Source organism: Arvicola amphibius, chromosome 13 (genome assembly GCF_903992535.2).
Source record: "Arvicola amphibius chromosome 13, mArvAmp1.2, whole genome shotgun sequence".
Classification (NCBI taxonomy): Eukaryota; Metazoa; Chordata; class Mammalia; order Rodentia; family Cricetidae; genus Arvicola; species Arvicola amphibius.
The window spans coordinates 46,403,859-46,423,830 of NC_052059.1; the positions used below are offsets into that span (position 1 = coordinate 46,403,859).

The 19,972-nt window shown below is 44.7% G+C and overlaps 1 protein-coding gene across 2 annotated transcripts in view; it reads left to right on the plus strand.

Annotated features, from left to right (window-relative positions):
- The window catches only part of Dock5 (dedicator of cytokinesis 5), a 183,384-nt gene that overhangs the window by 54,256 nt on the left and 109,156 nt on the right, over positions 1-19,972 (plus strand). For both annotated transcript variants that reach the window (XM_038310701.1, XM_038310702.1), the window contains exon 3: positions 17,665-17,705. In XM_038310701.1, the coding sequence (XP_038166629.1) occupies positions 17,665-17,705 (41 nt within the window). The remainder of the gene's footprint in view (positions 1-17,664; positions 17,706-19,972) is intronic.

Genomic DNA, 19,972 nt, shown 5'->3' on the forward strand with positions numbered 1-19,972 from the left:
TATTAACTAGCTCTTATAACCTAAATTAACTGCTTCCTATTATTCTGTCTTTTACCACGAGGCTTGTGGCTTATTACTTCACATCTTGCTTCTTCAGTGGCTGCTGGCCTCTCCCTCAATCCCACCTTTTTTCTCGGTCCCTCTCTCTCTGCTTGGATTTCCTGCCTGGCTATATTATTATATATTCTATATATTATTATTATATATTCTGCCATAGGCCAAAGCAGCTTCTTTATTAATCAATGGTAATAAAACATATTCACAGCATACAGAGGGGCATCCCACATCATTTTCCATTTTTTTGTCTAATTGAAAAGGAAAGTTTTTAACTTTAACATGGGAAAATTACGTATAGCAAAACAGGTATCAAGTAAGAATTACAGTTATAATATTTACTTTATTTGTATTTGGCAAAATTAAAGAAAATAATCTATCATCTAATTTTTGTGAATCTAGTTTCATATCCAATTTAAGTTTAACTTTAACATAATAAAATTATGTAACAAAACAGGTATCAAGCAAAAATTACAGACACTTTAGGCCTATAAGGCTGAAGATGGATGCCCCAATATTACAGAACAACTTTGGGTGACTGTCCAGATGATATCTCTGTCATTTTTAGAGTTTTGGAAGTTGCTTACAATGCACTTCCTGTTTACTTAGGCAATATTATATCACACTGGGATCTTTGATGGAGTTGAAGACTAGATAGTTATAATTGTAGCTTTCCTTAGATATGAAACTTAAATTAGATATGAAACTTTAGACTCACAAAGATAAGATAGATGATAGAGTATTTTCCTTAATTTGCCAAAACAAGTAGACTGAACATTATAACTGTAATTCTTGCTTGATACCCAGTTTTTCTTTGTTTCCCCTTTTTTATTGATTTTATTGAGTTTTACATTTTTCTCTGCTGCCCTCCCTGCCTCTCCCCTCCCCTTCAATCCTCTCCCAAGGTCCCCATGACCCCAATTTACTCAGGAGATCTTGTTTTTTTTCTACTTCCCATGTAGATTAGATCTATGTATGTCTCTTTTAGGGTCCTCATTGTTGTCTAGGTTCTCTGGGATTGTGATTTGTGGGCTGGTTTTCTTTGATTTTATGTTTAAAAACCAATTATGAGTGAGTACATGTGATAATTGTCTTTCTGGGTCTGGGTTACCTCACTCAATATGCGGTTTTCTAGATCCATCCATTTGCCTGCAAAATTCAAGATGTTGTTATTTTTTCTGCTGTGTAGCACTCCATTGTGTAAATGTACCACATTTTCCTTATCCATTCTTTGGTCGAGGGGCATTCAGGTTGTTTCCAGGTTGTGGCTATGACAAACAATGATGCTATGAACATGGTTTAGCACATGTCCTTGTGGCACGGTTGAGCATCCTTTGGGTATGTACCCCAAAGTGGTATTGCTGGATACCCAGTTTTTCAGTTTGCTATATGCTAGCTTTTTTTCCTGTTTTTTTTTGTTTGTTTGTTTACTGTGTTGAGTTTTTCACTGTATTGTAGTTTCTGTCTCTAAAGAAATAGGAGCTCTTTGTTTTATACATTCTCAAATATGTTTTTAGAATATATATGCCAATCATTTTAGAACTGTGCTAAACAACTCTTTTGCTTATTAAGTCTTTTAACCTTCTTTATCCATGGTAGTGCTTTATGCTTTACTGAAATTACAGCCTATACACATTGTGAGGCCCAGCTCTCTAATTTGTGACCTGTTGGCCCCCTGAGGCTCTCCGAAATGCTACTCTAAGCCTCTCAGACATCCTTTCTTATATCAGCAAATGCCCCAGACAAGATGCTGCCACAAGTACTGGGCTAGTCTCTTTGGGATTTTTCTTTCTGCGAATTTTGGCATGGACATTCCTTGTTGCTAGTAGGTTCCCTGTCTCTGTCTTTCTCTGTCTGTCTGTCTGTCTGCCTGCCTGCCTGCCTGCCTGCCTGCCTGCCTGCCTGCCTGTCTGTCTCTGGATGTGTGCGTGACTGTGTGTGTGTGTGTTTCATCACGGGAGGGAGTGCTTCCTAACTGACTTATGGAGTGCGTCAGAGAATGAAGTACTGATGCTGATCTGGCATAAAGTTAACAACATCCCTGAAATACATTTCTTAAGACTGTTTCCTCAAAAAAGATTGGGTTTTAAAATTTTTTATGTGGCTCTAATCCATTTTTGTGGTAGCTATTGGAAGCCTGCTGACCTCATAGAGCACATATTAGTAATGGTTTTGAGTATGTTTACTCTTATACTTTGTAATGGTCTCACTGAGAACTAATCTTGGTTCAATATGCAGCTTGAGCATCTCGTACCCAGAATTCTTGGGACTGCAAGTGTTTGTGATTTCAGACTGTTTGGGATTTTGGAATATTTAGGGATTGTGAAATATTTAGGGACTAGCACCTAGCTGTAAATTCATCTCTTTTTTCATATATATGCAGGCTTATGCATATAGCCTGAAGATAATTTTGTACAGTATTTTAAATAATTGCATCACGGTGTGTAATCTACCTGTGATATCACATCAGTGCTTATAAAATTTTGAGTCTTGATGCATTTTGGATTAGGGAGTTAGTATTAGGAATGTCCATATCATACTTAATGTAAACACAGACACACAAATCCCATCTGCTTCTAATTCCATGTAGCTGAGTCCCCAAATCCCAATGCATGGTGCCTTTAGAATATCACTCAAAAACAGTGTGATTGCAGGGAATACTGGCCCACTGACCATCATTCAGAAAACTCCACCAATGCTGCTCTTTGGGAATGATCAGGAGCTGTCCACCCATCCAGCAAGAAGACAGTTTTCTTCTAATTGTTTCTATAGTGTTTGTGTGCCACTCTTAGAATTCAAGGCTCTCTAAGAAGGATGTCACCCTTAGTGTTTTCAGAGTGGGCCCATATCCTGGTGTGAATAGGGAAACATACAAACAGAGTTCATTACCTCTGAGTGGCATGTTAGTTCCACACACATTATTATATTGGATTATATTTTTCCAATAATGTTTCTTTTATGGGATTCCTTTTTAAATAGGGCCTGCCTTGCCCAACACTCAGGGGAGACTCCTGTATCTACTTAGTACTCTGAGTTCTTGGCGTGAGTCTTGAATTCCTTTATTATTTCAGGCAGTTGAGGACTGGGGGCAGGAGTGCTTGGCAAATTTGAGACCTGCAGGAAATGCTGAGTAATGGCTTGTGTTCACTGCCCCGCTCCCTGCTCCTGTCTTCCTTTAAAACAAATAAACAGCATGGAAACACCCACAGTACTGCCAGAGAGGACACCAGAGTAAAGCTGGCTCCACTTCTTTGCCTCCAGAGTGTCTGTAAAAGGAGACTGCATGTTTGTTTCCCAGCTGCCCAGACCCGAATAATCATACAGAAGCTATATTAATTACAACAATGCTTGGCCAATAGCTTAGGCGTATTCCTAGCTAGCTCTTACATCTTAAATTAACCCATTTCTATTAATTTATGGATCACCACGAGGTTGTGGCTTGCTGGGTAAGGTTCTGGGTGTTTTTTTTCCTTCGGCAGCTATATGGCATCTCCCTGACTCTACCTACTCTTTCTCTATTTCTGTTTGAATTTCCCACCTGCTTTTGCTCTGCTAAGCCATTGGCCCAAACAGCTTTATTCATCAACCAATAAAAACAACACATATACAGAAGGACATGCCACACCAGTGCCTGTCTTTCAGCTTCCTGTTGGTGACTCGGGGACTTTCCCTCTACACATCCCGCCCCACCCCACCTTTGAGGCAAGCATGCCTGATCTGTGCGTGTTGTTCTGGCATGGACCTGAGTCCTCCCAGACTTTTTTCTTTTTATGTTTTCAGCCCACAGCCCACAACCCACAGCAGAATACCACTAAGGATTCTGTTTGGCTGTTTCCTGCCCTGTGGTTCAATGAGTGATTCCCCGAGAGCAATAACTGCTAGGCGGCACAGCTGGCTCCTGCTTAACCTCCAGGTGCCCACCATAGCTTTTCACATGCAATAGGCCCTCAACAAAAGTCTGGAATGAGTGCAGGCAAAATAAAAGACACCTTGACAAGCTAGTAAGCACCCCAATTCCCCTGCCCTCTGCACCCCACACAAAGATGTGGTTATTGCACGTGTTTTTGCTTTTAATCTGAAACAGCAGAGTTATTGAGATATAACTCCAATGCCACCCAGTTTACTCACACAGTCTACGATTCTGTGGTTATTTGTTAAGCATAGTTTACAGGGAGCTGGGCACCTGTCAGTCACTGTCTCCTTTCATACCCCCAACCCCACCACTTCTCAGCCATTCCCCTGACGCTAGGCAAACACATACCTGTCTTCTGCTTCTCCGAGTTTGTCCTGTAATTTTATAGTAGTGTGGCCCAACAGCGTGTGGCGCTTTGTGGCTAGCTTCTTATTATCAGTATCGTGTTTTCAGGTTTTGTGCATTTGCTAGCATGTATTAATACTTCATTTCCTTGTCTTCCATTAGCATTCATGGAATGAGCATACCAGTTCATCCATGCATCATCAGATAGATATTGGAGCTGCTTAGATCCTTCAACCACCATGCTGCTCTAAATAGTCACAGACCAGATTTGTGTGGATGTGTTTTTATTTCTCTTAGGTAGACACCGGGAACCATGACTTACTCTGTTGTCATACGGTAACCCCGTTTAAATGTTTGAGAAACTTCTAGACTGCTTAACCTGACTTGAAGCCAGAAGACCACAGTCTTTAAAGAGAGGTGTTCTCCCTTATCCCTTGTATTTCCCAGCTCTTGGAGTCGTCCTCAATCTTTTCCCTCTCTCTCTTCTCACTGCCCCCCTTTTGCGTGTGCACACGCCCCCCTCTCTCTCCTTCCCTCTCTCTCTCTCCTTCCCTCTCTCTCTCTCTCTCTCTCTCCCTCTCTCTCTCTCCCTCTCTCCTTTAATAAAGCTTTATGTCTATTTTCTGTGTCTGTGCCGTTAACCCGCCGCTGCACCGCCTGTTCACCCGCCGCCCTGGTCACACGTGTTCCACGAGTCTCCGCGCAGTTACGCCCAGCTACTAAGTCTTTAAGAACAAAATAAGAACAAAAGAGACCCCAAGTAAAAAGCACAAAATTTGTTTCATACTTACCTGTTATGTATAATCTGCAGGTAATTTTAGAGAGTACTTTTTAGTGTGCCTGCCTTTTGACTACAACCTGTCACATGGTCAGGAGTGGAATTTCCCGCTTGTGACTTCATAACAGAGTCCAAAGGTTTTGAATTTTGGAGCCTTGTATTTTGAGCCTTTAAAAAAAATGTGCGACTTGAACATTGAAAAGAAAGGCAAATGGATTCCGACTTGGGTGGTGCGTGCTTTGAATCTCACCTTCTTAAGCAAACTTTTGCAAGTAGGTACAGAGGAAGGGGTCATAGCAGGTGAGCTACTTGGTACATTTTGTCACTGCAGTTAATGAACCCTCCTAACAGAGATTGACAAAGAAGGGGTGCATTTGAAGATTTTTTTTTTCCAGCAGAGGCTTAGTACTTAGTACTTAGTATGTTTTTGAGGGGCTCTTCCCGGAGCTCCTCATGTATATAATGTGACATAGGAGGCTGGCTGACTTTCTGAGAGCGTCTGAGGTAAAGCAGGTCATCAAATGCAGCGGTCCTGTATGACCGCGACGATGAAGCAGGCATCCTTGAAGCCATTACTTCCTTCTTTATACTCATTTCTTTATTTGATGAGTGGCCAAGCAAGAGAGACCAAAAGAACAACAAGTGAATTCAACAGAATCAGGAGCTGAGGATATGCCTCACCCAGGTTGCTTTAAGGTCCAAGGTTCAATCCCCAAAGCCACCAAGACAAAGTTTTAGGCTGGCAAGATGGTGAAAGCACTTGCTCTAAAAGCCCAATGGCTTCAGTTAACCCCCCTAGCAGCCGTAGTGGAAGAAATTCAGAATGATGTCTTCTGACTTCCACATGTGTGTGAGACACACACACACACACACACACACACACACACACACACACACACACACCACACCACACCTCCATGGCATGTCAGATTTACTAGATGAAAGGTGCATTAAGTTTCTCCATATATTTTATACTTCTGTTGCCCTTCTAGTCAAGATCCTAGGAGGTAAGTTATAGCTCCAAATCCATACTGTCATTGTGACCTAGTTATAGAAACAGCCGCCTTTCCAAACATAAATGGCAGTGAGCCCAGCAGCTTGGATCTGATGACAAGCTCTGCGTTCAGACATTTGGCTGTAGCTGGGGAAACAGGCTGGGCTTCATAGTGTTTTGTTGAGGATGCACGGTCACTTCCCACATCTGCTTGACCTCTACCTTAAGTGCAGCTTGTCATCAGTTACACCTCTGGGAACATTCTTTCCTGGACTGTGTTTTTATAAGGACATGCGATAGTAGGAGGGTGTCTGGGAGAGACGTTAATTAAATGCGGCAGCCACTGAAGTGTCTCTTCTCAGATTAAATCCGTGTGTTGTGTGTACGTGTGTGGCGGTGGGTGCATGTGGTGTGCACGTGTCGAGGTGCACATGCATGCATGCATGTGAAAACAAGAGGCTGACCTCTGCCATTCCTCAGGAGCTCACTTTGTTGGGACAGGGTCTCCTGGGATCTGAGACTGGCCTGTTAGGCTTCGCTAGCTGGACATCCTCCTGTCTCCTCTTGGCATACACTGCCACACCCAGCCTTTCACATGGGTGCTCAGGAGCAAACTTAGGTCCTCATGCTTGTATGGCAAGGACTTTTACTAACTGAGCTGTCCCCCAGCCTTCAGATTAAGCCTCATAAAAGAGATGCCTTCCCCTGTCTTTTCTTTCAAGCTAACGTTTGGATGTGCTCTTGAAATACATCCTAACATATGTTCTTTAGACTTAGGCATCAGTCCAATCTCCGGACGTGGAAACTACAGGTCTTTCCTGAGTGGTACCTTCGTTCCATTACCCATCATGCACTCATACTTGGCACTGACCCATTTGGGCAGCTGCCTGTGCATCTACAGGGGCAAGTGAACCTGAAAACAAAGACGTTTCTGGAATGACCCAGTGGAATGTTCCCAGCAGTTCTCTCCGGCTGATTTTGGTCTCTGGGGATGTTTGTTAGATCAAGGGGTGGGAAGAAGGCATGACATAGTCGTGCAAGCTCCTTGAACCCGTGCCTTTCATGACTGGGTTATTCACCTTTGGTATGTACCTTTTGTAAGAAATGCTTTATGAATGGCATGTCCCCAAACTACCCTGGGGCCAAGATTCAGTGAAAGATTAGGAATTGGAAACCAGTGTGACCATGTCTGTGAAGGTCCCCGAGGCAAGGTATGTCCCTTGTCTTGCACACATTGGGTGTGCTAACTCTCGTCTGCTCACTGTGACTTGGCCCTCCTCCTGCGCCCTAACACCTGGGGCAGATCTCTTGTCAGGGGAGCTGTTTTCTAGTTGAAAGTAGAGATCTGTGATCTCTGTTACCATCTATCCCAGGTAAGCAGAAGAAAAATCCTCTGAATGTTTTTAGCCAGGTAGAGTTTGTAGTGGAGTGGCCTTAAAAACAGCGTGTGTGTGGATGTGGTCTTACTGAAGAACGGCTGTTAAGAGATTGAAGACTTCGTGATAATTAGATTGGTAGTGACCTCCAGAGCCCTCCCTTCTGAGGGAGAAAGGCCTTGTCTCTGGCAGTCCTGCCAGCTCCCCCCCACCCTCACTTTACCCTTGTCTGGTGTACAGGGACAGATTTTGTTGTACACTCCTTCCAATAGTCTGCCCTGGGTCAAAGAGACTTTGTGTCTCCTTAACATACTCATCAATTGTTTCTTACATGCCAGGCTCTGCAAACAGGTATTCTTTTCTGCCTTAAAATAAATGTTGAAAGGGCTGAAGACATAGTTGAGAGGCTTAAAAGAATTACTGTACTTCCAGAGGACTCAAGTTCAGTTTCCCAGCGTCCACGTTGGTCGGGTGGTTCACAAAATAGCTACAGGGGTTCTAATGCCTCTAGTGGCACCTATTCTCTCTCTCTCTCTCTCTCTCTCTCTCTCTCTCTCTCTCTCTCTCTCTCTCTCCTCTCACACACACACACTTTAAAATGCTGAAAAAAATAAAAATGGAGTGAGAATAATCAGAATCTATTATATACATGTATGAAATTGTCAAAACAAACTTATGTAAATAAACAATGAAAGTTGAAGCTGGGCGCGATGCTGCATGCCTGTGTGTAATTCCAGAAAGCTGAAGCAGGAAGCTCGGGAGTTCAAGGATATCCTAGGCTACATGGCAATTTTGAAGCCAGCCTAAGCTATATGATGCCTTAGTCTCTAAAATACAATTCAAGCAGAAAGTCACACTGTTTCTGGCTCAGATGCTGTGCGTATTTCTCACGCTGATCAGGCCCAGGACTAAGGCCTCTGCATCTGAAAGACTGGATTCTGAGCATCCAGCTTGCTCTCCTCGCAGCAAGCCCTAGGCAGCAGCTTGATGCAGGGGAGTGAAACCCCTGTGCTTCTCCATGCAGATTGCTTATTTATTGTTAAATAGCGAAGCAGTGAGGTTTCAGGGGCTCTGAGCCCTTCACACTCAAGCTTCCATCATCGGCCTTGCTTGCCCAAAGGCCAGCCGATTTATTCTCAGCAAAGAAACAACAGAATGGAGCCGACTATCTTTCTTTCCTTCGACTTTTGACCTCGCAGCTTATTTGCAAAGCCCCGGTGCCCTTAGATGTGAGCAGCTGAGGCTCTGGGGTCTTGGACGCAGCGGGGATGCTCCCCGTGGACAAAGGCTGACCACTGTCCTTTGTAATGGGGGATTTCACACTAAGACTTTCTCCCTCCTGTGAGGGCTGGCGCCCAGGTGCCTCGGGATTCCCTGAGGTTCTGCAGGCTGCTGATGGAGGCACGGCTTACTGGGCTCTGGCCCTGGAAACCTGACAGGTTTACCTGGTCCACAGGGGTGCAACCTTTGACTCGGGCCTCATTAGCTAGCAGGCCTGAGATAGTTAAAGGGAAAACAACAGGATTTAGCACCTGCTCCGCCTCTGTGGATGCTGCCTCCTCTCTGCCCCACATGTCATGTGGGTGCTATAAACAGCAACTCCCTCCCTGCCCTTGGCTTTTAATTTCTGAGGATAAACATAATTTATTGATCTTTTATGTGTGTGTGTGTGAGCAGGAGAGCGCATTTATCTTGGGATGGCAAAATAAAAGGTGTTTGTGTGGAACGTTCTGTAAGTCACCCATCGAACGGCAGGCACTTTCATGGCCCGGGAAGTCTTCAACATTCCCCGGTAATTGCCTGAGTCTGGAGCACATTCATAACATACTCTTTTGTGAACCGGAGTCTCCACGTGGTTCCATTAAAGGCCCCTTTGTATTTGGTTACTTGTTTATGGATCTGCTTCCTTCCTTCTTAAAGATGATGTCTGATACACTCCACTTCAAGAAATGTTTTTATGTATAATGAATGAACGACCACATAAGTCATGTAAACCTCAGCCCTGATGGATCTCCTTAGAGATTTCTGACCACACTTTCCTGAGTAGCTCATCTGCGAAGTCAGCCTTCCCCATAGACCCCTTCCATTCCTTCTTGACTTGAGTCCCTGTGAAATTTTGTTTCTATGCCTCTGTTGTATCTGTGAATTCCTTTTTCCCCTTCTTTGCGTTATAAAGTAAAAATTAGGGCAGAGAAGCACCCCGTGTCTTGGTTTCCCAGCTTGTGTAACTGTTGAGTAAAGGAATTGCAGATCCGTGCTGGAACTTTCAGAAACAGTAAAAACTCCTTTTGGGAGTCAGTTTGGGAGCAAGCTAGGAGTCACCAGGATGGATGATGTCATTGATGGGACACAAGACAAAGTACAGTCATGGAGAAAGATGCCTGTTATTTTTCACACCTGATTCGAATGCAGAGGCAATGCCAGACAAAAGTTCTCAGTCATGTATAAGTAGTGATAGCATTCTGTTAGAGGTGATTAATTTATATGGTAATTTTCACATGGTAAGTTTTTTTTTTTTATTCCTTTTCCTTTCCATGTCTAAAGGCCTCAAGGAAAAAAATGATATTCTGTAACCGGCATTTAGATAAACAGTAGAATAAGTTTTATCATGTATCACAGCCTCCATATGTCACCCTAGAGTTGCTCCGCGCTTCCTTCTTACATACGTGTCCCACCTCAGTCACTGGGCACTGTTCTTTTTTCCATGACCAACTGTTAGTTTTACCTGCTAGTCATCCCTTTGTCGGTGGTATCATACATGTCTATTGTCTGGATTCTGTCACTCATTATAATGGTTGTTAGAGTCATTCATAAAGTCATATGTAAGTAATTTTTCTGTATTGTAGAGTAGTACTCATTATATAAACATGCCATAACTCCAATGTCACTGCACCTGTCATTGAGTTCCACCTTTAGCTCGAAGAATTGAAACATCAGTAAGCATTCCTGTAAGGCATTTTTGCATATGCATGTTTCCATTTATCTTGAATAACTACCTAGGCCTGGTAATACAGCTAAGTCATAGGATACACGTGACCTTAGAAGACACTACCAGCCTGGTAAGGGAGAATTGTCATAGTTGGGGTTTGTATTGCTGTGATAAACTCAATGACCTAAAGCAACTTGGTGTAGTAGGAAGCCACTTGTTTTCCTAGCCGCCCAGACTTCCAGAATAATCACACAGAAACTATTTTATTTAAATTATTGCTTGGCGAATCACTTAAGTGTATTGCAAGGTAGCTCTTACATCTAGTATTAACCCATTTCCAGTACTTAAGGTTTCAGCATGTCTGTCTCTGGTGGCAGCTCCATGGCTTCTCTCCTGACTCCACTTTCTTTCTCCCAGCATTCTGTTTAGTTGTCCCCGCCTAGCTCTGTTCTACCCTATCAGGCCAAGCCAGTTTCTTTATTAACCAATGATATTCACAGCATACAGAGGCAAATCCCACATCAACTTGGGAAGAAAAGGCTTTATTTCATCTTCTGTTTCTGCATCCCAGTCTATCATAAAAGAAAGTCAGAGCAGGAACTCAAGGCAGGCACCTGGAAAGCAGGAACTGATAAAGAGGTCACAGAGGAACACTATTTACTGGCTTGCTCCTCGTGGCTTACTCAACCTGTTTTCTTACACAACTCAGGACTTCTTGACCAGGGGTGGCATCACCCACAGTGAACTGGGCCCTCCCTCATGAAAATATCACAAAGCCTTGCCCACGGGCCAATCTTATGGGGACATTTTCCTCTCTTTTCAGATATGTCTAAGTTTGTGTAAAGTTGACAAAAAACCAACGAGCACGAAGGTCCAGTTACTCCCAGCCCCTGCTAATCATGTGCTTTGACCATGACCATAGCCATTCTTGTGGGTGTACGGTGGTATCCAATTGTGTCTTTTTAAGTGAACAACATAGTTACATAAAAGCCACTGTACTTAATATGTAATTCAGTGAGTTCTGGCCAGTGTATATCATCATGAAATACAATCAGAATTCAGATATTTGTCATAGTTACTGTTCTGTTGCTGTAATGAGCTACCATGGCCAAGGCAACTTATTGGGGATTTGCTTATAGTTTCAGTTGCTGAGTCCATGACTACCATGGCAGGGAGCATGGCAGCAGGCAGCCAGGCAGGCATGTCGCTTGAGCAGTAACTGAGAGCTTACATCTTGTCTACAAGTTGGAGTGGTAATGGAGGGGACTGGCCCCAGTATAGGATTTTAAAACCTGAAAGCCCACTCCCAGTGACATATTTCCTCCAAGACTATACCCCATAATCCCATGATTCTCAACCTTCCTATTGCTGTGACCCTTTAATTCAGTTCCTTATGTTGTAGTGACTCCCCAACCATAAGATTCTTTCCATAGCTACTTCATAATTATAGTTTTGCCACTATTATGGATCATAATGTAAGTATTTCTGGGGTCAGGTTTGCCATAGGGTCTCAACCCACAGGTTGAGAACCGCTGGATTAGGATTAGTAATCAGAGAGAATAATAGTCTTTCCCTAACCATCCAACTGGGACCCAAACATTCAAACCCATGATCTGTGGGGGCCATTCTCATTCACACCACCACACCGTCCTGTGACAACCCCTCCCTATTCTGTCCTTGCTGCTTTTAGTCAGCTCCACACTGTAACAATAGACTTGCTATCTATTGTTTTGATTTTGCTTTTGCCTGGCTTGCCAGGATTCATCAGCTTTTTTTCCCAACTGTAAATCATACCAGTTGTAAAGATACATTAACTGTAAAAGTTTAAAATGTTTTAAATAACGTTTGTTTGTTGTTTGTGTGTGCCTTCCTTCCTCACTTCCTCCCTCCCTCCCCCTCTCCCTCCCTCCCTCCCTCCCTCCCTCCCTCCCTCCCTCCCTCCCTCCCTCCCTCCCTCCCTTCCTTCCTTCCTTCCTTCCTTCTTCCTTCTTTCCTTCCTTTTCGTGTGCATCCATGCCTGCCTGTCTGCCTGCATCTGAGTGTGAGCATGCGTGTACTCCAGCACGCATGTGCAGATAAGAGGCTGCGATGCAGGAGTCTGTTCTCTCCTTCCATCATCTGCGTTCTAGAAATTGAAATGAGGTCATCAGGCTTGTTGGCAGGCGCCTTTACCTAAACGTGGAGCTGTCCTGCGATCCCTGGTTCTTTTTCCTAGTCCAGAGTGCAAGACAGCAGTTCCTTCTAAGGCCTCCTCATTTCCGAGGAGTTTTACTTCCCCCCGAACTCTTCCTAGTCTTTTATCCAATTAAGAGTTGGCTTTTCCATTTTATTTACTCTAGAAGATTACAACTTAGCCCTCCTATCTGCCTCACCAAGTCTATGTATACCTGAGTCTGACTGTTCATTTCTAACGCGTTCTTTGGATTATTATGCCTGTGTGGCTCTAGTGGGAAGAGGCTGTGTCCTGGCCACATTTCTTTTCTAGAGCTACTCCCTTTTATCTTGATTCTTTGAGGCTGACCTTTGCTTGATACTCCTGGTGTTTGGCAGAGTGTTTCCCTCCCATTAAGTGATAATTATCATTATGATCCATCTTGGGCCCTGAGCTGACATTGCCAGCCTGACCCCTCTGATCCCTTCTCCCTCAGTGCATATGTGCTATGTTCCATGTCATCGCTGGAGGACTCAGTTGTTCGGGGAGGGAAGCCCAAGGGTCAGGGTTCGCTGCCTCTTCCTTCTGCCATTCTCCAAGGCTTTCCTACTTTCAATGTTCCTATACCATAGGGTAACACTGTGTGCCGTTTGCGTAAGCCCAAGAGCCAAAAGCTTTCTTTCTCCGTCCTTGCCCATTGCTAGTGAAGCCGTGAGCCACTCAAGCTGCTTCTGAATCTGTCCCCAGTCTTCTCATCGTTTCCGTTTTCAACGTGCCCACCATTCTCCTCCCTGTTTCCACTGCTTCTCACCTCCCATGTCCGTTCTTCTCCAGCAGTCAGAATGCATTTTTCTTAAAGCACAAGACTGTTGTGGAATATGATTTTAAGATGTGTTACATCTGTTTATGCTGTGGAATATTTCTTTAATGGTGCAAAGATGTGGTTACATTCTTTCATGTTACATTTGTTTACCTCTGTGAAGCTGTGTTACTTTGCCTGTCTAAAACACTTGATTGGCGTAATAAAGAGCTAAACGGCCACTAGCTAGGCAGGAGAAAAGCTAGGCAGGGCTGGCAGGAAGAGAGAATGAGTAGAAGGAGAAATCTGCAAAGAAAAGATCAAGGCTGGAAAGGAGGAGAGGGAAGCAAAGGACCAGCCACCCAGCTACACAGCCAGCCCAGGAGTAAGAAGTAAAGAAAAGTACACAGAAATAGAGAATGATAAAGTCCCAGAGGCAAAAGATGGAGAGGTTAAGAAAAGCTGGCAAGAAACAAGCCTAGCTAAGGCCGGGCAGTTGTAATTAAGAATAAGCCTCCACGTGATTGATTTGGGAGCTGGGCAGTGGGTCCTGAAAAAGCAAAGAGCCGAAAGAGAAAACCACCCAGCAACTACACAAGACATGATGCGTTTAAACGCCCTCTTCCCCTCCAATGCTTACTGTTCTGCTTAGGCCGCATCTCAGATTCTACACAATACGTGACAGTTTGGCCTGGGGTGACACACAGTAGTGTCACCAAGGATCCTTCGAGAAGCTCTGAGTCTGGGCTTGATTAAAAAAGATTATTTGGGGAGACAGCCTGGCTTCAGTATTTTATAAACTTCCCTGGTGGGTCTAAGGTGTGTCCAGAATGGAGACACACTCCTCTGTCACCCTCATGGGGCCTCCTTCCCATCTCCTTCTCTCACCTTGAGCTCTTCCTGGCTTTGGACAATTCTTGTCTGTAACCTTCTCCCTGAATTTGCCCCCGTCTGGAAGTTTCTTTCCTGTCGTTTCCCTGTCTAGTTCCCTTTATTTTCTCAGACTGATCTGCCTTTGATCATCTTATCTAATCTAACCCCCTACATACTCAGGCACTGCACGTTGTTCTCTCTGAGCTGGGCACTTTAGTTCTCTGTTCTTAGCTCATTCGTGTAACCTACGTGAGAACCAACACGTGCTCTCCACAGCTCAGCTTAGGATCTGCTGAACTACCGCAGAGGGAGGAGAACGAGGTAGGGGTGGACAGCTGGTAGGTGGAAGACAGAAAATGCAGTCACTCACAGGAGCAGCCCCTGGACAGGTGAATGAGACAGGCAGATATGGTAGAATCTTTTTAAAAGAATTTTTTTTATTGACTTGTACTGAGCTTTACATTTTTCTCTGCTCCCCTCCTTGCCTCTCCCCTCCCGCTCAACCCTCCTCCCAGATGGTAGATTCTTGACTGGTGATGATTATAATCGAGCTAGATAAAGAGAGTGAATTTGCCTATTGCATTAGAAAACTTTGATAGTTTCAAATGAAAAGAGATACTTTTATCCCGAATTGGGGACAGTCCCCAAGAAGCCTAAGATGACTTCTTACCCCAGAAATGCAACCCATCTTGCCACGGAACTTACTTTGGAGACTCCTTTCACTAAAATGGAGCTAAGCCTCACCCTCTGGCCTGCCTGGTCCCCATCTTTCCTCCCGTTGTAATTCCGTGATAACTTCGGAGCATCCCTTCCGTTCTGTACTCCCTGTTTTCTGCTGACTGCCGACCCCTTTCCTGACACACTGCTGCCCACTGCCGCTTTGCATCACGACGTGTCCCGAAGCCTGACAGCAAACTGTTGAATTATGATCGTTGAACACCAAATATTGAGATCAATGGGGAAACAGTGTTCTTGTTTGTATTGCAACCCTGCTGTATGGGCTAGGAATAGCAAACACCTGTGAGCAGAGCAGTGGGAATTATTCGCAATCGTTAGTGGTTGCCTTCTTGAGAGTTCTGACGGTAAGCATGCATCCCAGCTCCCAGGTGTCCGTCAGGTGTTCACAGTACTCGCTGCCAAGGAAAACGACTGTTCACTTGGACAAGGCCAGAATGGCAGTTTTGTGCTTTTCCCTAGCAATTATGCACACACCATGATCCTAGAGGTAAACTAGAAGGGTTGTATGGAAATCGCCCCATCCCCCCCCCCCCAAGAGGACATGTTTGGGAGCCATAACTTTGTGACGAATGGCTGTGTCAAGCACCATTTACAGGCGTGCAGATGCCTTCTTCTGGGTAAGAGGGTCCACGTCTATATTGTGATTTCTTGGTTTTATATGACTTGAAAAATGACAACTGCCTCATTTACTCTTAACATAACGTCCAAGGGCTGGAGAGATGGCTCAGAGGTTAAGAGCACTGACTGCTCTCCAAGAGGTCCTGAGTTCAATTCCCAGCAACCACATGGTGGCTCACAGCCATCTATAATGAGATCTGGTGCCCTCTTCTGGCATACAAACATACATGGAAGGAATGTTGTATACGTAATAAATAAATAAATCAAAAAAAGAAAAAAAGAAAGAAAACCACAAAAAAAAGACATGACATTCAACTCTGCCTTTGATCCCTCCCGGGGGATGACAAAGCCAGCCACTCAGGTAAACTGTTTTTATAGCTTAGCAGAAGCGTGGAGGGGCATAGACTGTTGAGTCACGGGAGGAATGTTCCGTGTATTCTAGCCTCACCTGATTGCCCGTGCATGGGCTTCCCGAATTGAGGCTGGTGTTTCTTTGGGGAGATCTTTTTCTCTACCATGTAGCAGACTATAATTCCATACCAAAGTCTTACTCCCATACCCTCTGCAACACATAGCAAATCCTTTATATTTTTTTAGTTTCACTGAAAATTTCAAATTTGCGAAAATGTTATTCAATCTGTAACCAAAGAGGTAAAGTCAATTTTCTACTTGTAACTCATAAAAACACAGATTATGAGACTATTTTCTGGCTGATATCTTCTTTTTGTCTGTCTGTTTTTATTCTTCTTTCATACGGTACATCCTGACCGCACCCTCTTTTTCCTTCAACCCCTCCCACCCACTGCTCCTCCATTTCCCTTCAGAAAAAAGCAGGCCTTCCAGGGACATCATCTGAACACAGCCTGACAAGATGCAGTGAAACGAGGCCCAAACCCTCGCGGCAGGGCTGCGCGAGGCAACCCAGTAGGAGGAAAAGGGCGCTAAGAGCAGGCACAAGACTCAGAGACACCCCCACTCCCACTGTTAGGAGTCCCATAAAAACCCCAATTGAATACCACAGCATGTGTGCAGAGGACCTAGTTCAGACCCATACAGGCTTCACGATTGTTGTGTCCATCTCTGGGCCCTGTGAGCCCTGCTTGGTTGATTCTCTGAGCCGTGTTCTCCTCGTGTCCTCAGCCTCTCTGGCTTCTATAATCCTTCCTTCCCTTCTTCCACAGTCTTCCGCAGGGTTCTTCTGAGACAGTTGTAGAGGCCTACTGGTAGGGACCTGCAGTTCTAAGTACAGATTGCATCTACTTACACATAATACCATTCACAGTGGGGTGTCCTGAGGCAAGATGAGGGGTGAGCACCTGGATGCCTTTGATGGGTGTGGCTATAAGAAAAACCAAGTGTTCAGTCATTTTTAATATAAAATACTTGTTTATGGGCACCTAAAGGGAGGGGAATGGGACGAGGGGAGGAGGTGAAAATTTGTAATAATAGTATTAATAATAAAAAATAAATAAGTAAAAAGAAGAAGTATGGGCACCTAAAGTTGTGTATTTCATGATAAATGGGAAAATGTCTTCTGTAAATACCTTAATGGAATTTTGCAAAGGAATTAAAGCCTGGCATGGTATATGGCATATTCTTGTCATCTCGGCACTGGGGAAGCTCAGGCCAGGTCCTCCACAAGAGCAGGTGCTCTTAACTACTGAGTCATCTCTTTAACCCCCTCTGTGCAAATTTTAAGTCTTGTGGTTAGAGAATATGGCTATAAAATAGCTCTTTACTGTGTAAGCAGCGGAATGGTTCACGCTGAGACATTTTAGTACAGTTCCTCATGCTGCGGTGACTCCCAACCATAAGGTTATTTCCGTTGCTACATCACAACTGTATTTGTGCCTCTGTTATGAATCGTAATGTAAACATCCGTGTTTTCTTAGGCAACCCTGTGAAAGGGTCCTTTGACCCCCAAAAGGATCGCAACCCACAGGTTGAGAGCTGCTGCTGGTCTGTGGCTCCATAGGAACTGACCCTCCGGGTTCCACCTCAGGATTGCTGTTAGAGCATGTGAACTTTATTGCTGACGTCCTTTCGTTCTCCCGGAAAACATAACCTGCTTTGTCTTCTCCCCTCCCCTCCCCAGGCTGGTTCAGAGGATACGCTCTCCAGAACAAATCCAAAAAGGTACGGCACCGCGTTCCGTTTCTTAGTTCCTTTGTCTGTCCACCAGTTCTCTGTCGTGCTGTGCGATCCCTTTATCTGCTATCTCTAGAGCGCCTTTGCTTTGATCTGGAGACAAAGACTTTGGCCCTGGTGCTCAGGAGAAATAGTTCCACGGATGTGTTTCCCTGGAGCGGATTCAAGGCCCCAGACTTCCTGCTGTCTACCCTTGAAGTCCAATAAAGCAGCAGGACAGTGATAATGCCCTGGGAACCTCTGTCAGGGAGGAAGGGGCAGGACCCACTTCTCCGCGCATCCTTTACGTACCCTGCCAGAACTGACCGTGCCTGTCACCCAGAGTAGTGGTTTCAGTCTGTGAGGCCTATGGAGTACCATGGAGTCATTTCAGTGAAGTGTAAACCAGCACTGCAGTGTAGTGGGATATTATTTGTATCTTGATAAGTAAATCTTGCCTGAAGACCAGAGGCAAAGCTGAAGCCACTAGAGGTCAGGTAATGGTGACACACACCTTTAATCCCAGGATTTTGGAGACAGAGGCAGGTGGAGCTCTATGAGTCCAAGGCTACCCTGGGCTGCGTAAGATCAATGCAGAAAAAAAAAATCAAGGTGGTGGTGGCTCACACCTTTAATCCCAGTCCTAGGGAGTCACACGACTTTAATCCCAGCACTAGTGGGAATATAAATGGGAGGAGAGAGACGCTTAATCGGCTTAGTTTACAGTTGCCCAGCCCAGGTAAAGGTAAGACTTCTCTAGTACCTTGGCCGGTTTGCTTTTCTGACCTTCAGGTTGAACACCAATTTCTGTCTCTGAGTTTTTATTAATTGTGCTGCATGGGAGCCAAAACAAGGCTAAACGAAAGAGACACTTATGACACATTCAGCTCAGGTATTAATGTTTTTATGTGGTTTGTGCTTTTTATTGTAGTTTTTGTTTAGTGCGGGACTGTTAATGTGTTTCTCGTGATTCAGGCAGAGTTTGAGAAACACTGGCCTAGATGGCTTGCTTTCCCGGTTGTCAGGGCAGCTCATCATCAAACTGAAGAAAGGCCAGTAGCTATGTTAACACGTTTCAGGATTCGCTTTAGACCCCGTCAGCACTTTTCCTTTGATGTTGCTTGCTGGGGCAGGGTACTGTGCTAGCACTTTCTTTTGCAAGAACAAAGTTGATAGGGCTTTATTATTACACAGTTAGCTCATGTGCCAGTAGCAGAGGGTGAAAAAGAATGAATTCATCAGGGCAGAAAGGGTAGAAAAATTCTTATTCTTTGACCATACTACAGGCCAGATGTAGTCCCATGCAGGCAGGTTTGTGAAACCCTCAAATCTCAGAAGCCGCCCGCCTGCTAGTTAGAAGTCACAGAAACCCAAAGGAGAGCGTGGCTGAGTTGATGACTCTTCAGTCTTAGTGTTTGCACACTTGTGTACACACACACACACACACACACACATGTGCGCACACACACATACACACACTTTATTCACTTGGATGTTTTCATATTCGAACAGAAAAAGGAACATTTGCCATCCCCGCGGGTGCCAAGTCCCCCTGATGTGAGTCCACTTGTCCCTGCCATGCCCACATTCAGAGTCCTGTGCCGCATGCTGTTTCCAGCTGAGCTGTTTCCGCTTCTCTGGCTGACTTCAGCATCCCCCAGTGTCCCAGCAGAGACCAGTGTAGTAGTCAGATGTGCTGGCGTGATGAGGGTTATGATTGAACTAGATTGAGGGCCTTCGGGAAGCTGATGCCTGGCACACGCCCTCCTGCTGTGTGTAGCTTTGGCCCTGTTAGTCGTTACTTTTACTCACAGCTGTGAAAGGTGAGTTTTCAGAAAGCAGTTACGAGTTCACACTTGGCTGGCAAGAGGGCCCAGCAGGTGAAAATACTCCTGCAACAGACCAGTAACCTGAGTTCCTTCCCGGGATCTCACAGTAGGAGGAGAGAGCCAACTCCTGAAAGTTGCCCTCTGACCTCCACCCGAGTCCTGTGGCCACCCCTAGACCTGCACAAGTTAGCAACTTTTTGCCTCAATTTTGTGAAAGTCAAAGAATACCCGGGTTAGATAATGCTTGGTCCTTTCCTTTTCCTTATTGTTATTTTAATATGCAAAAAAGGTGCACAGAAACTTCTCAGACAAATCATATGAACTATCAAGAACAGCTGGGCCTGGTCATACGCTCCTGTTGTCCCAGCTACTTAGGAGACTGAGACAAGCCTGAATGACTTACTGGTGTCCTGTTTCCAAATTATGTGACTGGCAGACACCCTCCTA